At 41.3% G+C, this 14,402-nt stretch overlaps 3 protein-coding genes and 1 long non-coding RNA gene across 18 annotated transcripts in view; 2 read left to right on the forward strand and 2 right to left on the reverse strand.

Annotated features, from left to right (window-relative positions):
* Positions 1 to 43: 43 nt before the first annotated feature.
* znf367 (zinc finger protein 367) lies at positions 44 to 4,067 on the reverse strand. The gene is made up of 5 exons (XM_034872178.1): positions 3,536 to 4,067; positions 2,522 to 2,672; positions 2,122 to 2,241; positions 1,131 to 1,269; positions 44 to 1,003 (listed from the first exon to the last, which is right to left on the reverse strand). The coding sequence occupies exons 1-5, from the start codon at positions 3,812 to 3,814 to the stop codon at positions 745 to 747; spliced, it is 948 nt and encodes a 315-aa protein (XP_034728069.1). The 5' UTR covers positions 3,815 to 4,067; the 3' UTR covers positions 44 to 744.
* LOC117944946 (intracellular hyaluronan-binding protein 4-like) lies at positions 1,118 to 9,084 on the forward strand. 6 transcript variants are annotated; one of them, XM_034872174.1, is made up of 9 exons: positions 1,118 to 1,287; positions 6,163 to 6,379; positions 6,875 to 7,013; positions 7,290 to 7,421; positions 7,503 to 7,574; positions 7,664 to 7,738; positions 8,003 to 8,186; positions 8,463 to 8,654; positions 8,847 to 9,084. In XM_034872174.1, the coding sequence occupies exons 2-9, from the start codon at positions 6,169 to 6,171 to the stop codon at positions 8,910 to 8,912; spliced, it is 1,071 nt and encodes a 356-aa protein (XP_034728065.1). In that variant the 5' UTR covers positions 1,118 to 1,287; positions 6,163 to 6,168; the 3' UTR covers positions 8,913 to 9,084. The 6 variants fall into 6 exon arrangements, with proteins under 6 accessions (XP_034728065.1, XP_034728063.1, XP_034728064.1 ...); XM_034872172.1 differs by lacking the exon at positions 1,118 to 1,287 and adding an exon at positions 4,979 to 5,192; XM_034872173.1 differs by lacking the exon at positions 1,118 to 1,287 and adding an exon at positions 5,027 to 5,051.
* Positions 9,085 to 10,945: 1,861 nt separating this feature from the next.
* Positions 10,946 to 14,402, reverse strand: part of cdc14b (cell division cycle 14B) — a 12,668-nt gene continuing 9,211 nt past the window's right edge. For 2 of the 10 annotated variants that reach the window (XM_034872162.1, XM_034872164.1), the window contains exons 12-15: positions 13,541 to 13,588; positions 13,296 to 13,421; positions 12,297 to 12,465; positions 10,946 to 11,135 (exon numbers count right to left, since the gene is read on the reverse strand). In XM_034872162.1, the coding sequence (XP_034728053.1) occupies positions 11,115 to 11,135; positions 12,297 to 12,465; positions 13,296 to 13,421; positions 13,541 to 13,588 (364 nt within the window). In that variant the 3' untranslated portion in view covers positions 10,946 to 11,114. Of the gene's footprint in view, positions 11,136 to 11,300; positions 11,367 to 12,296; positions 12,466 to 13,295; positions 13,422 to 13,540; positions 13,589 to 14,212; positions 14,349 to 14,402 lie in introns of those variants that run through there. The other 8 variants (XR_004656705.1, XM_034872168.1, XR_004656702.1 and 5 more) reach the window with 7 other exon arrangements.
* LOC117944959 overlaps positions 11,465 to 14,402 on the forward strand; it is a 9,255-nt gene continuing 6,317 nt past the window's right edge. Inside the window, exon 1 of the long non-coding RNA XR_004656711.1 lies at positions 11,465 to 11,612. This is a non-coding gene — a long non-coding RNA (uncharacterized LOC117944959). The remainder of the gene's footprint in view (positions 11,613 to 14,402) is intronic.

Genomic DNA, 14,402 nt, shown 5'->3' on the forward strand with positions numbered 1-14,402 from the left:
CTTGGGTTAGGTCATGCACAATTAAATAATGATTTTTTTTGAAAAGTCTATGCCTAACCAGACCTCTGGATTATGCTTGCAATGATCACCTCACATTCGAAAGAAATGACCACATCACATGCCAGACTGGATAAACTCCCCAGACTTGTTTTCTCTCTCTTGGTCCACCGGTGCACACTTCTTGGAGTGTACTGTATTGGTGAAGCTTAAACTTAAACTATCTGAACGTTTCTCAGTCCCTTTCTACCACCACTGCTGTCTTCTGTGGCAGTGAAATTGTGCGAAGATGAAACCTAAGAGCATGATGATTACATTTCCTATGTTTGACCACACCCTGTATCATTCTGTCCATCTGAGCTTAATCCATATATACATCAGTCATACACACTCTGTTACACTCAAAAACTCGTTACCATCAAAGTGCAAACAAAACAAATAAAAACAATAGGTTCTCTTCCTTTGCCTTTAGAAGACAAAAAGAAGAAAGAAAGACATTCTTCATATAGTCAAATCTACAATTATAGCAGCCTAAAGGGATAAAATGGAAGCTGAATAAGGTGCTTTAGCTTGTACCTTCCTGGTGCTGAGGGGGAACAGATGATGTGCATAACACTGATCTCTCTGATAGAAGAAACTAGTCATTGATCTGCATTTCTAGCTACAGCACATACTGCAGGAAGGCGGGTTGAGAATGGAGATTAGGGACAGGGAGTTGGAGTCCAGGATCAGGAAGCGGGTGGGTGTTCAGGCAGACAGGTTGTTGGCCAGCTCAATGAGTGCCAGAGCACCGTGGAGACGCTCTCGTTGCTCCTGGAGGCGGCGCTTGGCGGCTCCTCCCTGGCTGCCCTTCTCTTCGTCTGCTGTCTCTTCCTCTTCCCCGTTCTCTTCATCGGATTGGAGAAACTCCATGGGATCCTGCTGCTCCTGGTCCTCTGCTCTTGCCTTGCCCTGGGGCTTCGTCTTGGTGGTCGTGGGGGAACGCTGCTCACGAGTTTGCCAGTACCTGCAAGGACAGAGAAGAGTATTTTAACATACAACGTAGGCAGAAAATGCCATAAAATACACAATATAACTTTTTATATGCATGCTTTATAAAACTGTGGCTCATGATGCGAAACATGTATGCTTACTTGACAAGCCACTCTGCCACAGCCTTGTTATCCACAGACTGAGCCTTCTCCTGGCCCTCCTTTGGTTCCTCTCTCTTCAGACGGGAGAAAGGATGCTTGGGACAGTGACGGTTGGCATGGGTGAACCGATTGCCACATCCTGCAGAGAGAGCGACAGGTATGAATAAATGCAGTAAGCCAGGAAGGGCACATTTCTCTGTGACGTTAGAATAGCTTAGACTTGTAACACGTGATCTTTTATGAATTTAGAAATACCATTGTTTTTCCCTCCTAAACTAAAGAAATAATAGTGAATAAATCATAGTTAACCACCACATATTGATTTCCTATATCTATTTTTTTTTTTTACTATTAAATAAAATGAGTAAAATCTTCTTTCAATGTAGAGTTCCAGGTGAACCCCCAGACACTGTACACTGTAGGCTCGCTTTGCCAGCCCCTCCTCCAAAGCACCCTGAAGGAAGGTCTGGCTGCTCTATATAGCAATTAGGGATGGGAGCAAAACATGCTGTTTTAATGGCATTTCTTTAAACCAATCAGAATTGTCACAGAGCCGCTGTAAAATAGTGGTGTGAGAGAAAACTCAGATTGGACAGATAGTCAACCTAGCTGTCTCAATTTACTACGCAGAGATCTGAGGAGCAGTCAACCGTAGTCTTCATTAATGCACCGGAGTTTCAAATTCCAACGCAAAGAAAGCGGAAGGAAACGGGCAATTGATGCAGCACCGAAGAAATCCCAGAAGTAGAACGTCAAGAAAATAAACTAGTTACTCTGTAACTTATGTGTTCATCAGGTGCTTTCCTAATGCTTTCATTTTAACTGTTAAAAGCTCCAGTCAGCCATATGTCATGCTATTGGAAAGTACCTAAAAGTATCTAAAATTGAAAGGTAAAAAAACTTTGACTAAGTTGTTTGGCAGAATTACTTTAACACCACTCCGTTCCTCTGAATCGCATGGTTTTTTCCAAAAATCCACATTCCGACCCACCTTTCTCTGAGCACACAAAGGGCTTTTCTCCAGTGTGCAGCCGCTGGTGCGTCTTCAGCTGACCGCTCTGGACAAACGCCTTCCCACAGTTTGGGTAGTCACACAGGTAGGGCCTCTCTCCTTGGGGGGACATGGAGAGGTTTTTCAGGCAACAGTATTGTCATTGTCCTGAATATTCAGAACAGGTACTGGTAGGTGAATTGCTTTCCGCTGATCAAGCATGGCTGTGACCATCCAGCATGTTAGTGTTACATCTGGCTATACAGGTGTTTACATGACCACCTCTGCTTCTAATAGTGTTAAAAAGGCCACCTTTGCTCAAGGCACCAGTCTTTTTGGCATTGCCCTTATACTGCTTTTTAATGACACGGCACCTTTCATTCATTCCTTTCTGTCTCACCTGTGTGCGTCCTCTTATGAGCCTGAAGAGACTTCTCTCTGGGAAACACTCGGTTGCAGATGTTACAGCGAATATGGCTGGACGAAGTCTCCCCTTCGCTTATGAGCTCCCTAACGGTGTCGGCCCGTGGACGCCCTCTGCGGATGCCATCCTGACAGCAAGAATACACTAAATTGTTACATTGGCTAAAGTAACACCTTAAGTACTTTTTTCATATTGAACAACATCCATGAGCGGATGAAGAGCACCATGTGGCACATTGAGTACAAAACGTTATCATACTTTTCAAAATGTAATACATTTACAACATGTGGATCAAGTTCAGAGAGCATATAATGTGTAACTTTTAATACACGTGAATCTGTATAAAGACCATGTTAAGTAAACCGTTTTACCAGCGTTTGGTATTCCATACAATGCAACATCAAATCAATCTTGATTTCCTTAGCTGACCTCGCGTGTTACATTGTTGCAGGGCTATGTGAGGAGTACATGTGTCTATTATAATTCATTCACATCCGGTTACACTTTTGGCGCGCGACTAGACGTCATGTATGAGCAGCTGCTTCCGAACCAGGAAGTAACTGGGGTTTAAAATCCATCATGTCACACCCTAATGCGCGGGCGATTTTTTAAATGACTCTTAACCCCGGTCATATTAAAGCTTACTCCAAACACACTTTTACCATTTTTGGTATAAATAGCCCTAAACAGTTATTTACATGTAAACTGGGTTAATCTTCAATAATGTCTTAATTTTGAATAGTCTGTGGCTTTGAAATATGTCAATATCATTATGCACGCGCTCTTCTCTTCCCAAAGCTGCTGTTATTATCATAGGTAAATTCCAAATGTTTTAATTATAATACACGTGTTACAGTATTGGCAACAGCCGTTAACTGTACAATAACAACTATATAACTATAGCCTAAGTAGTTAATTACAACATCATCTGTCATCCTACTCCTACACGTTGTGCTCAGTAACATTAGGCATCAAATAACCGGGACGTACCCTGATTTGCTCAGGTGTAGGATCCGTGTCCGCTTCCCTGGCCGTCTGGGTCCCGGTGGGTGAGGAAGCCCCGCTCACGGATCCCGGGCTCAGGGTCACATTGTGGGCGTTCTCCCCCCATTTCCACGGGTAGACCATGAAGTCGCTGAAGCCGGGACTAGTCGGCGTCAGGGCCTCCGCATTCCTGGGTTTGATCGGTGTGGTCTTAATAACAGACACCAAAACTCTTTTGGGCGAGTTGTTGCAGAAAATGACGTGCGGGTGGTTGTTATCGGCCATCGTATGGTGTCAAAACTCCGGCAAAAGCAAGCAAAAACTGTCAAAGTAACTATTTGACTATTAAAAAAAAAATCAATGAGTGCAAGTTATCAATAGATTCAATCTGGAGTGAATATGTCCTTCATTTCCAAAGAGCAATAGTAAAATCTTGGACCCGTGGTTCGCTACAAAGTATCCGCAAAAGATACAGTAGGATTTGAAGATCACGATAAGATTCCTTCTTGTCGCAACGGGTCGTCTGAACTGACCTGTGCTGTGTGCGCCCACAGAGTTGTCCCGCGTTGCAAAATCGCGCCTGAGTGGTTGACTGACCAATCGGCTGCAGGAATCCGATCCCACGTGGCAGATGAAACCAATGGCAGCAGTCGAATAGATCTAGCTGGCAAGCCCGTGGGCCAATAGGCAGATGTGGGAGCGCTCTGTACCCGAGGATTGGTCGAGACGCTTTTGTCCAATGAGATTTAAACACTTGACGCGCGCTCTTCCACGCTGACAACGAGATTGGCCAATGAAGACGAGCAGAGCTCACGTTCGGCACCGACAAAGCCAATGAGAGTCAAGGGCGGTTAATTTTACATTGCGGAGGAGCAGATGGCTCTCTCCCGCGCTGAGGAGGAGTCTGTTTATGTTATTACATGTTTGGGCAATTTAAAGGGAAAGAAAACGGTGGCCCAGAGGCGCCAACGTTACGTAATCATATGAGTCCGGAAATACTTGAACAAAGGGTGTACTGTGTGAGAGTAAAATAGTTACTTGAAAATGTGTTTAAGTATACTCTTTTTCATGTAAAATCCACATGAAACAGCCGATGTAGCTTTTTTCAAACAGGCATGAAAGTCTACCAACACACATGCTGAAAATGAACATTGAGACTTGACAAGGCCTATATAATGCCATCAATTAGCACTTTTTTGAATAAATGGAATTGTTTGAGATATCGCACCCAAATTAGTTTAATAAAAATATAGTGTGCATAGCCCCATGAGCTGTTCCACACACTACAGTGCAACGTTACAGCCTTTCTGTTTGGCTTAATGTGCCTGTCTGTGTCTCGCACTCATTCACTGTTATCTTACAAGGACAATCCAAATATATCCCATTGAAGTGGACAATGTGACTTTTAACTGCATCGCCATTTTTGGTTATTATGAGTTAAAAAATAACTGAAACGCCTGTCTTAATTAGTTCTCCAACATAAAGTGGGGGATATCAAGTCTTTGATAAGTGGCTGTTAAAGGTAACCTCGGCGAAAACCGACGAATGTCAAACATTAAACTAACTTCACCGCGGTGCATACACCTGAGGTTTGGTCAGGTGGTTCAATTTTAAGTTAATTAGCCTACCGGCTTTTTACGACGGGAACACTTGTCAACTACAGGTAACGTAACATTAAATACAAGTCAAGGATAAAACAACTCAGGGAAAAAAAACTGAACTGGTGTCCAGTCTATAAAATAAGAATATTATTTATCTGAAGACCGCTAATGACTTGTGTATCTTTATATAGACACGTTATCTAAAACAGGGCTAATGCTAGATACCAATGATAGCTAGTTAGCTAGCTAAGTAGCTAGCAGACACAGCTAGCTAGCTTAGCTGTTGCAAAGTCTACTGTGTACTAAGAAAAAGCCGAGGTTTTCTAGAGTTATCAGCTTTTATTGTTCATTGAAATGACTTAAGAGTTTGGGTTTTGTTGCCAAAATATCCAAACGTTAGCTAACGTTACCTAGCTGTTTAATTTAAAGTTAAATGTGCCTTGTTAGTTAAACACCTGCTGAGAACATGTGCGTGATATTCATTGGTTTAGCTGGCTAGCCATAGCCTAACGTTATGTTTTATAATTGGGTTTAGTTTTTAAATGCAACAATACATGAAGATTAAAAAAACGTCACCTTGAATTTGCTTGTTATTCATTATATAACTCTAAAAGGGAAATGTTTCTTTGTCATTGATTTATTTGGGCATTTTAATAAATAATATTCCCTTTTGATAAAAGTTCCTGTGCCAATTTAAGCACCAGGACCTGGCTAACTAAACAGAATAATAACAGCAGAGGACTTGAGCCAAGTCCATGCAATGAATATTGATTAGTGAATAGCCTATTAATGAGCACAGGGCGTGGTGTCGCTTGTCTCCACACGTGCAAACAATTAAAAGTGTGGACTAACTGCTGCATGCATTTGTTAGATGTTCACTGACGCAGCAAAGTACCGTCCACAGCTCTGTTTTGTCGTAGCTGGGCTCGAAAACGGTCATTTGAGTTTTCCTTTTAGTTATTTGAATGCTATGTGTTAAAATTGAGGAGGGAATCAGCCTTTGAACTCTGCCTTTTTCCTCATCACACACAGGCCATAATGCTACCCGACGCCTACGGGTGCGCTGTGGCGAACAGGTACGGGGATCTTCTGGATGACGACGCTGACCCGTTCGACTTGATCCGCAAAGTGGAAATGGAGAAGGCGAAACGAAAGAAAAAGGAAGACGAAGAGAAGAAAGGCAAGCAGAAAAAAACTGGTCACAAGGAATCCCAGAAGGACAGGCGCGTCCCTCAAGACCCGGCTCCAGGTGAGCTAACCGCCAACGATTCTGACAAGAGCCAGTCTTTCTAGATTGGATAGTCCAGCCAAAACGGACCAGTCTGCTTAGCTTTGTCAGCTGCTGATGGTGCATAGTCAGTGAGGCTGCCGAGCACATGCTAATGATTTTTACTCTTAAAAATGTAATATAGAAAGAGAGAGGTTAACTGCAACAGTTCTCTTACACTCAAAGTTTCAAATTACTCTTGATTTTTAATTATTTGGGCGTATTTTGCTATTATACACTATTGTACTTTAGTGTTGTTGTTTTTTTTTAAGTTGAGGCTATCAGAACTGAATAACTGGAAGATTCAAAACCCTCCCCTTTGTGGTATTACAGACCAACATGTGGGCTTGATAGGATTTGTAGTTCCAACCAGAGCAGTTTTACTTGATTTGCCTGACAAATTTATTTTAGATTTTCATATAATTTGCAAAAACACAGAAGAAAGAAAAACGCAACTACCTTACTTACTGTCCATAGTCCGTAAGCAGCAGCAGCAGCAGCAGGCACGTCCTGGACCAGTGACTGAGAGCGTAAAAGAGGCCCAGAGGGACACAAAGACCTTTGGGGGCCGTAGGTCCAACCAAGATGAGTACCCTCAGGAGTATTCCATCGCTAGGTATGTATTCTCATACAAGCGGAGACTAAAACTTAACTTATTAGTTTCCAGAGTTTGCACATATCCCCTGTATACAGCACAGCTGATTTAAAAACGTGTATCATCAAAAGTTACTTAGAAATGTCCATTTTAGGCTGGTATTGTCTATGATAGAGTGGTATGGAAATGTATGTGACCCCATACTTTTGACCGGTAGTGTATATATAATTTTTTAATTTAAAAATAATCAGACCAATGTCTAGAGAAGTTGAGTGTTTTAATCTGATTGGTCCCCAGGCCTTCCTATAATGCTGAGTTGGACATCAGGGGCAGAGGTAGGAGAGGAGCAAGAGGTGGTGGAGAATACAAAAGGAACTCTGACAACTTCAACCTGAGGGGCAAGAGAGAGTTTGATCGACACAATGGAACGTAAGCCTTTTGTGTTCATGTAGCAGTCCAGTTCTGGTTGCTTTAACGGTATAATTACAACTGTTGTAATGTTCATTGCAGAGGCATCTCTCCTGAGGAGAAGAGAGGAGGAAGAGGACCCTGGAACTGGGGCAGTGTTGAAGAAGCTGCAAAGTAAGTAGTTCATTAACATGGAAATGACAACTTTTACTCTTTAGCACAGTAGCGACATCTTTCAGTTTGTCCATGTCCCTATCGTAAAGTGAACTAATGGAGGTGACATCCGATGCTCCAGTCAAATCTGAGGAGCACCAAAGACCTGTGGAGGAAGAGAATCGGTGAGTGACATTCATAGTATCTCTAAAAAAAAAAAATTACATTAGTGCAACATCACCTGCTTAAGGGGCAGATGTATGAGTCAAAGACTGACCTTTTGGACTAGTCTAAACTCGTTTGACAATTGGACTAATTCAAATTGGGTAATATCTATCAAACTGGCAAATGACGATGTCCACAGTGAAACAAGTCTAACACAAGAATTACATTTGAAGGATGTAGAAATGTCAAAGTAAAGTGGATTGGCAGATGTCGTTTGTCCTCAGTTATGATAGAGCAACGGAAGAAGAGGTCGGAGAGATGGTGGTCCAGGTTGCCATGGAGATGACCCTGGATGAGTGGAAAGCCCTGCAGGAGACGAGTCGTGCCAAGGCAGAGTTTAATATCCGCCAAGCCGAGGACAAGATTCCCTCTAAAGCAAAGGTCATCCACCAGTCGAAGCACGTGGAGGTGAGAATGTAAAGCACTTCATGGAGTCTGTTCAGAAGGAAACAAAGCAGAGCTGTGATTTACATAAAGAGCTTGTAGACCATTTGAACAATATTGTACATACCAGTTTCCAGTGACGTTCCACTGTAACATGTGTCCAGGCAAGGGGTGACGGTGCTGAGGTTGTCAGTCTAAAGACTAGACCAGGCGACCACACACTTCAGATGGATGATGGGGATTCTGTAAATGTCAGGTTCAACTGTCTGACTTTATTTATTGTTTGCTTCCAATCTTCAGATTGTGAAGGAGGGGACCCTGGAGGACGTTGAGAATGATGGCAACTTCCTCCGTAGGTCTGTGAATGACATCACCTCCCTTCTGGACATCAATTTTGGTAGTCTAGGACGCCCCAGTCGCGGGGGTCGGGGAAGGGGAGCACGAGGCGGCCTGGAATGTCGCCCAGAGAGAGCCAAACCCACATTGGAGAAGGTATTTTTCTCGACTTAATCAATCCAATACTCTATCAATCCATGCAGTATATGCTTTTCATAACCAAACACTTAAAAAAATAACCAAAGCCTTTTGTCAATGTGCTCACCGGACATATTGACCAAATAAATTACAATCAACCAAAAAAAAAGTAGGAATGTCATTTTTGTGTTTCTAAAATTCTCCCACCAGGAGGAGGATCTGGCTCCCAACCCCGATGACCCAGAAGACTTCCCAGCGCTGTCAGCAGGAAGATAGCCAAATTCACTTCTTGTACCTCCTGTTGGGAATATTGGTTGCACTTGACACTTGCTTAAAAAAAAAGTGTGCTGTTCTTAAGGTTTGGGGCTTTATTGTACTTGATTTGTCTTGCACAGTAGGCACTGACCAGCATTTGACTTCTTGGCGAATAAATACTTCTGCAAATTTATCTGAGCTTTGTTTTATTTTATACCCTGGGACGACTTAAAGTAAACAAGTTGGAATTATGCATTTGTAGGCAACAATGCCACTTAAGGCTGCACAATGAATACAATTTTAATCACGATTTTGGCTTCCCAAGATCAAAGTTGCGTGATCGAAATATTTTAAATGCGTCATTCTCTTAAAAGAACGCTTGAAAACAATTGAAAAATTGTTTTGGAAAGCCAATCTAAAGCTCCGTAAACAACTGTCTGATCATGTGCAAATCAGTCGTTCCCTGCACCGCGCAGCTTAGTTTCTACATGTGGACAGTCTCAGAGTAACGTGAGGAAAATTCCACAACAGCTAGCAGGCGGTTATTCATCGGTCTCGAGGTTTACTGGTAAACGCGACATTTTATCCCGTCTGTTTTTCAGAGAACAGCAGTGACCAGTATTTGTCTGGTAGCTCTAGGGTGCGAGTAAGATTTTCCCTCTAGGTCTTACACAAGACGTGTGTAACTGACCCGTGCTGGATCCTGGATAATGAGTCAGCTGTCAGAGTAGGCCTAGCATGTCCACCTCTCTCCCTACCTCTTAACCCTTGTGTTGTCCTTTTGGGTCGGATTTTTAATTTTTATAAACCAAAATGCCCCAATATATCATGTTGTATGAAACTTATTCCTTGCAGGTGAAATGAACTTAGGGTGTTTTATTAAAACTTTTTCATTTGAAATATGTTTAAATGGTTTTTAAAACCGTATTTTGACTGGACTTTGACATGAACCAGTCTGGGATCTGCTCAACATCCTTTTGATCTTAATTATTGTCAAAATAATTCATAATTTCTGCCTTTGAACAAAAGTTAGATAAAATGTAATGAATGGGGTTTATTGACCATAATTAAAACTTTGAAAAAAGTGAAACATTTTAAAGTGTCAAGCATCAAAGAATACCTTTTATTGACCTGGATAGATTAGTTCATGGTTGGAAAGAAGACAAAACAAGGGTTAATCAAATATAGTTAAACAAGTGAAGGCGCATTTCAGAATTTCTTTTAAACAAATATATCCTAGGCTATTTATTTCAAATAATTTTCATTTACATGTTGCAGCTGTGTGTACAACATACATTTTCAACATAGGACTGTTGCTCAATATGGATGTGAGCTTATGACAATTTGTTTTGGTTAAAATCATATTGTGATCACAATTGTTTTTGGCCATAATTGTTCAGCCCGAAAGAAACTTTACTTAGCTGGGCCAAACTGTATTGTGTGTTATTAGGACTGGAAAACCACTGGCTTAGTTCAAAGAACTTATACAAAATGTGATGTCACAGTGAGCATATAGTAAAAACAAAGGAAGAGCTAGATTAATTTGGGATATATTTTTATTTTAAAGTATGTGCTTCAAGCAATGTGTTCAGTGGATAATGAACATGAGTTAGCCACAAGGCCCCTTTAGGACCATTGGCTTATATCATAGCATGATTCAAACATGGTACAAAATATTTAAAAAAATACAAACCGAGTATATCAAATGTTGACATATTTACAGTCTTGAACTAAGTAGCAGAAAAGCTAAAATGGCAAGCCAGATATTGGGACTGGAGGTACAAATGAGTACAATACTGTATCTTGTGATGGACTTGATGTTGCAACTACATTGTGCCATGCCAAGAATATGGTTTAAACATTGATTCTGAATCTTCTCTTATAAAGCACAGTATCTGCTGCACAGTGCTTCTTCTGGAGGCTGTCTCTTGGATTCACATGTCTGTTTGCTACGGCATGCTTCAATAAGTAGGAACAACCAGGCTATGATTAAAACTATCAGTATGTCGGATGCTTGTTAAAATACAAAAATTTAAAAGTGCTATACGGGTAAATAACTTGTAATCAAAACAACCTAATGTATAAATGATTTACATGTCACATCAAGTTGGTTAAAGTTTGTTCCAACATTTCTTAGAACTTAAATCTATTGAAAGAGGAGTACAGGTGTATAGAAGTTGGATTTCACATGAGGATCCTCAGGCTCACCGGAGTAGAGGAGCTCTAGCTTTGGGTATGGAGTGACTAAAGAAAAGAAACACAGTCGGCGTTAAGAGGGACATATTTCATTCATTTACACTATAAAATTAATCAGTAAACTTTGTCATTAATGCAATCAATGTTTTTGCACACACATTAAATCATTTAAAACACAGTAATGTAACCAGTAAGTGAAGAGGAGATAGATACCATAGCCCGGAAAATCGAATTGATTGCAAAGAACTGCGAGCTTTACGTCCTTTAGAGACAGTGCGTCTGTTGCATGTTAGAAAGATAAAGGAGAGGGAAAGAGAGAGGGGATATATTGAGATTAGCACAAGTAAAGGATGCAGACATGGCTACAGAGAGGGATAACAGGCCAGAGGAAGAAGACACAGTGAGCAGCAGAGTCCAGAAAAGCTATAGCCAGTCATAGCAGGAAACCTGCTGTTCTTAGAGAACATGCAGGGAAAGCTATTGAAAGACGCAGCAGGGACACTGAGGCAGCTGGAGTTTTGTTTTGTACATTAAAACAGGGTTGGAACGTGGCTGGGTTGCACCATCATGGTTTAATTCAAGATTACAAACAACCAGTTAAGTTAACTAATTGAAATGAGACATAGATGATAAGGACGTAACCCTAGCAAGCTTGAATGAATTAACAGTTCAAAAAATAAAAGCATTAAGCTGGAAAATATCAAGAATAATTAAAACGTCTGTTTGATTTTGTTGCAGATAATGTCTCAGACATGATGTTGTTTATTTTATTGTTTAATGCTGGCAAACCCACTTCGACTTATGTTAAAAGTTTCTATGATTAACAGAAAAAAACCTAAATCATTTTTCTCAAAGACACCATCCAGGCCAGAATGGTTCAAATTAAAATCTCAATTGAATCTGGCTAAAACATCTGATTAAAACCAAGTTGTGGATAAGTCACAATTGGATCTTATTGTTGATGCGTCCCAGCCTGAGTACATTCAGTGATTATGAGCATTAAGAGGAGAAAGAGGGAGAGTGCCAAGCCTCTGAATCTTGTCTGGATTTACACAGGCACCAAAGAAATGATCTCTAACATCATTCTATGGCTGCCAAAACTAGATAAACCATTTAAATAGGAGTTTTTCTATCAGACAGCATAGAGAACATGTCAAAACTGAATATCAAAAAAAAGGAGTTTCTGTCTGTGGGTTCGAGGGAGCTTGCCTGCAGGTGGACCTGTGCCATGTTTAAGTTGATGAGAGCGCCTGTGTTGGCTGTGGCACTGGCTGTGTCTCTACGGCTGCCACACGGCTCCCAACACATTGGCTCCCTGTCGCCAGCCACTACATGTAAGTTGCCTAGGGACCTGACCAGTCTGGTGTGGCACAGGGAGCTGGCAGAGAGAAGGGAAGCTGTTAATTCACTCCACAAGGACCCCCGAGTGGCTATAGCCTCTTGGTTGCTTTTCAACTGTGTGTCAACATCACATAAAACATGTCAAAACCCTAATTTAATGGATTAGATATTGCAGCACAGTCTTGGATAATGAAATCAATGTTCGCACATGGTCGTAGATTGGCACATTCTTTTTCTTTAAATATATAATTATTTCTTGGAATCATTTGGAACCACTGTTTCTGGTGTAGCACATTTAACAGCAAGAGAATCAGATGTGTGACAAATTTTATTTTATTATTATTATAATAATAATAATTATTATTATTGGGAAATTGTTTTATAATTATGTACATTCTAAATTTAAATATGTTGCTTTATTGACAGTCTAATAGAGAATGTTAAGGGTCTATTTTCCAATCAGAGCTGCCACTGATCTGAAAGACATCGGATAATTAGGCCAAGGTAAACCAAATTGCCTTTAAGCAGAGAAAAAAGACACAACGTCCATGTCGGGTTTATTTCTCTTGCTTCTCTCCAAATAAAAAGACAAAAACAACCTAGGTCTATCAATAAGAGTGTAGGGTGTCCCTACAGCCTTTGCTTTAACTCGTGCAGGTGTTTGATCCCTCGTCTTGTGTCTGTCTGTGTATGTCTCTGTTTCTGCATGTGTTGTTTTTTTGGCCCTGGGACCTGTTCCCAGTCTCAGTGTGTGTGGTTGGTTGTTGGTTTCTAAATATATGTTTTATAATCATTTTTTTCTTTTCTTTATTTGATCACAAAAATATAAATAAAACTAAGTGCCGGGTGTCAGATGCAGCCACTGACCTTCCTCCTAGTCCGTTTGCTGGCAGTGAGGTTCTGGTCCTCTTCCTGCTGTCTGATTGGTCAGACAGAGCCAAGGGGTTGACGCTGGCCGTGCAGCCCTGACCACTGGCCTGCAATATGACCCTGCTGCAGAGGAGACACGTCATTAGTCGGAGCCATGTTGTTGGTCGGAGTGTAGGTATAAATGGTGTGGGTGCCTGTGTGTGTGTGTGTGTGTGTGTGTGTACACACACTGTAAACTTTACCTTAGGGACTGTGATGAAGACCTGGTGTGAATCTTATTCTCTTCTTGTCTGTGAAAACACAAATAACATGACATTAGATCAAACTTAATTTATTGAGCGATATGAGAGGAAAGGTGAACGGACCGCGGAGTAAAAGACTGTACGAAGATGGCCAAGAAGGTTTAAACTAAAATCTTGACAGTGGCAGACTTGTGCACAGATCGTTACTGCAGCTTCAGCAGCCAGGGAGGATTAGTAAAGCCAAGTCATACCAGAAAAAGCCAGAGGTGGGTGGCACTAAACACCTTAAGAGGGACTTATTTACATTTTCTAAAAGGTATCGTTTTCATCACAAGGGCTTAACTGTCTGGCAGGGTTTACTTTTAAGGGTTGGCACCCCAGTCGATATAATAAGCAGCAAAGCATGATGTCTAAAAATAACAGGATGAAGGTAAAAATCACTATACAAGAAAATGGTGACAATGACAAGACAGGAGCCTCGGATGTTTTAGGGTTTTTTAAACCGGCTCTGCTCATCCGCTTTAAGTTGACGTTTCTTGCAGAAAGAAAAAAATAATCCTATTACTTTATTAACAATTTTCTGATTTGGGTTGGGAATAAAAAAAACAAAAAAACTGGGGGCTCACTTACAGCATTCTCAGTTAGAGCTCCGGAAGGGGTACAGGTTTTTTGGGGGCTGACGGGCGGCAGAACTCATTGAAATCCTAACCCGTCTATACAGAAATGCAGGATGGGAGAAGGGAAGCCATACACAATCCACCACAGGGCAAGGCTACACAGGGAGGAGAGCAGCATGGCTACCAGCCATCTGAAAGGAGGACAAATCCAACATCAAGAGCAAAAGGAAAAAGGGGGGGGGGGG

Source organism: Etheostoma cragini, chromosome 5 (assembly GCF_013103735.1).
Source record: "Etheostoma cragini isolate CJK2018 chromosome 5, CSU_Ecrag_1.0, whole genome shotgun sequence".
NCBI lineage: Eukaryota > Metazoa > Chordata > Actinopteri > Perciformes > Percidae > Etheostoma > Etheostoma cragini.

Bases quoted from the DNA above. Each gene is read 5' to 3' on its own strand.
- znf367 (XM_034872178.1), bottom strand. From the start codon at position 3,814: ATGGCCGATAACAACCACCCGCACGTCATTTTCTGCAACAACTCGCCC. The intron at 2,673-3,535 runs GTACGTCCCGGT...TCTTGCTGTCAG, and splicing joins CTACACCTGAGCAAATCAGG to GATGGCATCCGCAGAGGGCG. The intron at 1,270-2,121 runs GTGGGTCGGAAT...CTCTCTCTGCAG, and splicing joins CTTTGTGTGCTCAGAGAAAG to GATGTGGCAATCGGTTCACC.
- LOC117944946 (XM_034872174.1), top strand. From the start codon at position 6,169: ATGCTACCCGACGCCTACGGGTGCGCTGTGGCGAACAGGTACGGGGAT. The intron at 7,739-8,002 runs GTGAGTGACATT...GTTTGTCCTCAG, and splicing joins CCTGTGGAGGAAGAGAATCG to TTATGATAGAGCAACGGAAG. The intron at 8,655-8,846 runs GTATTTTTCTCG...TTCTCCCACCAG, and splicing joins CCAAACCCACATTGGAGAAG to GAGGAGGATCTGGCTCCCAA.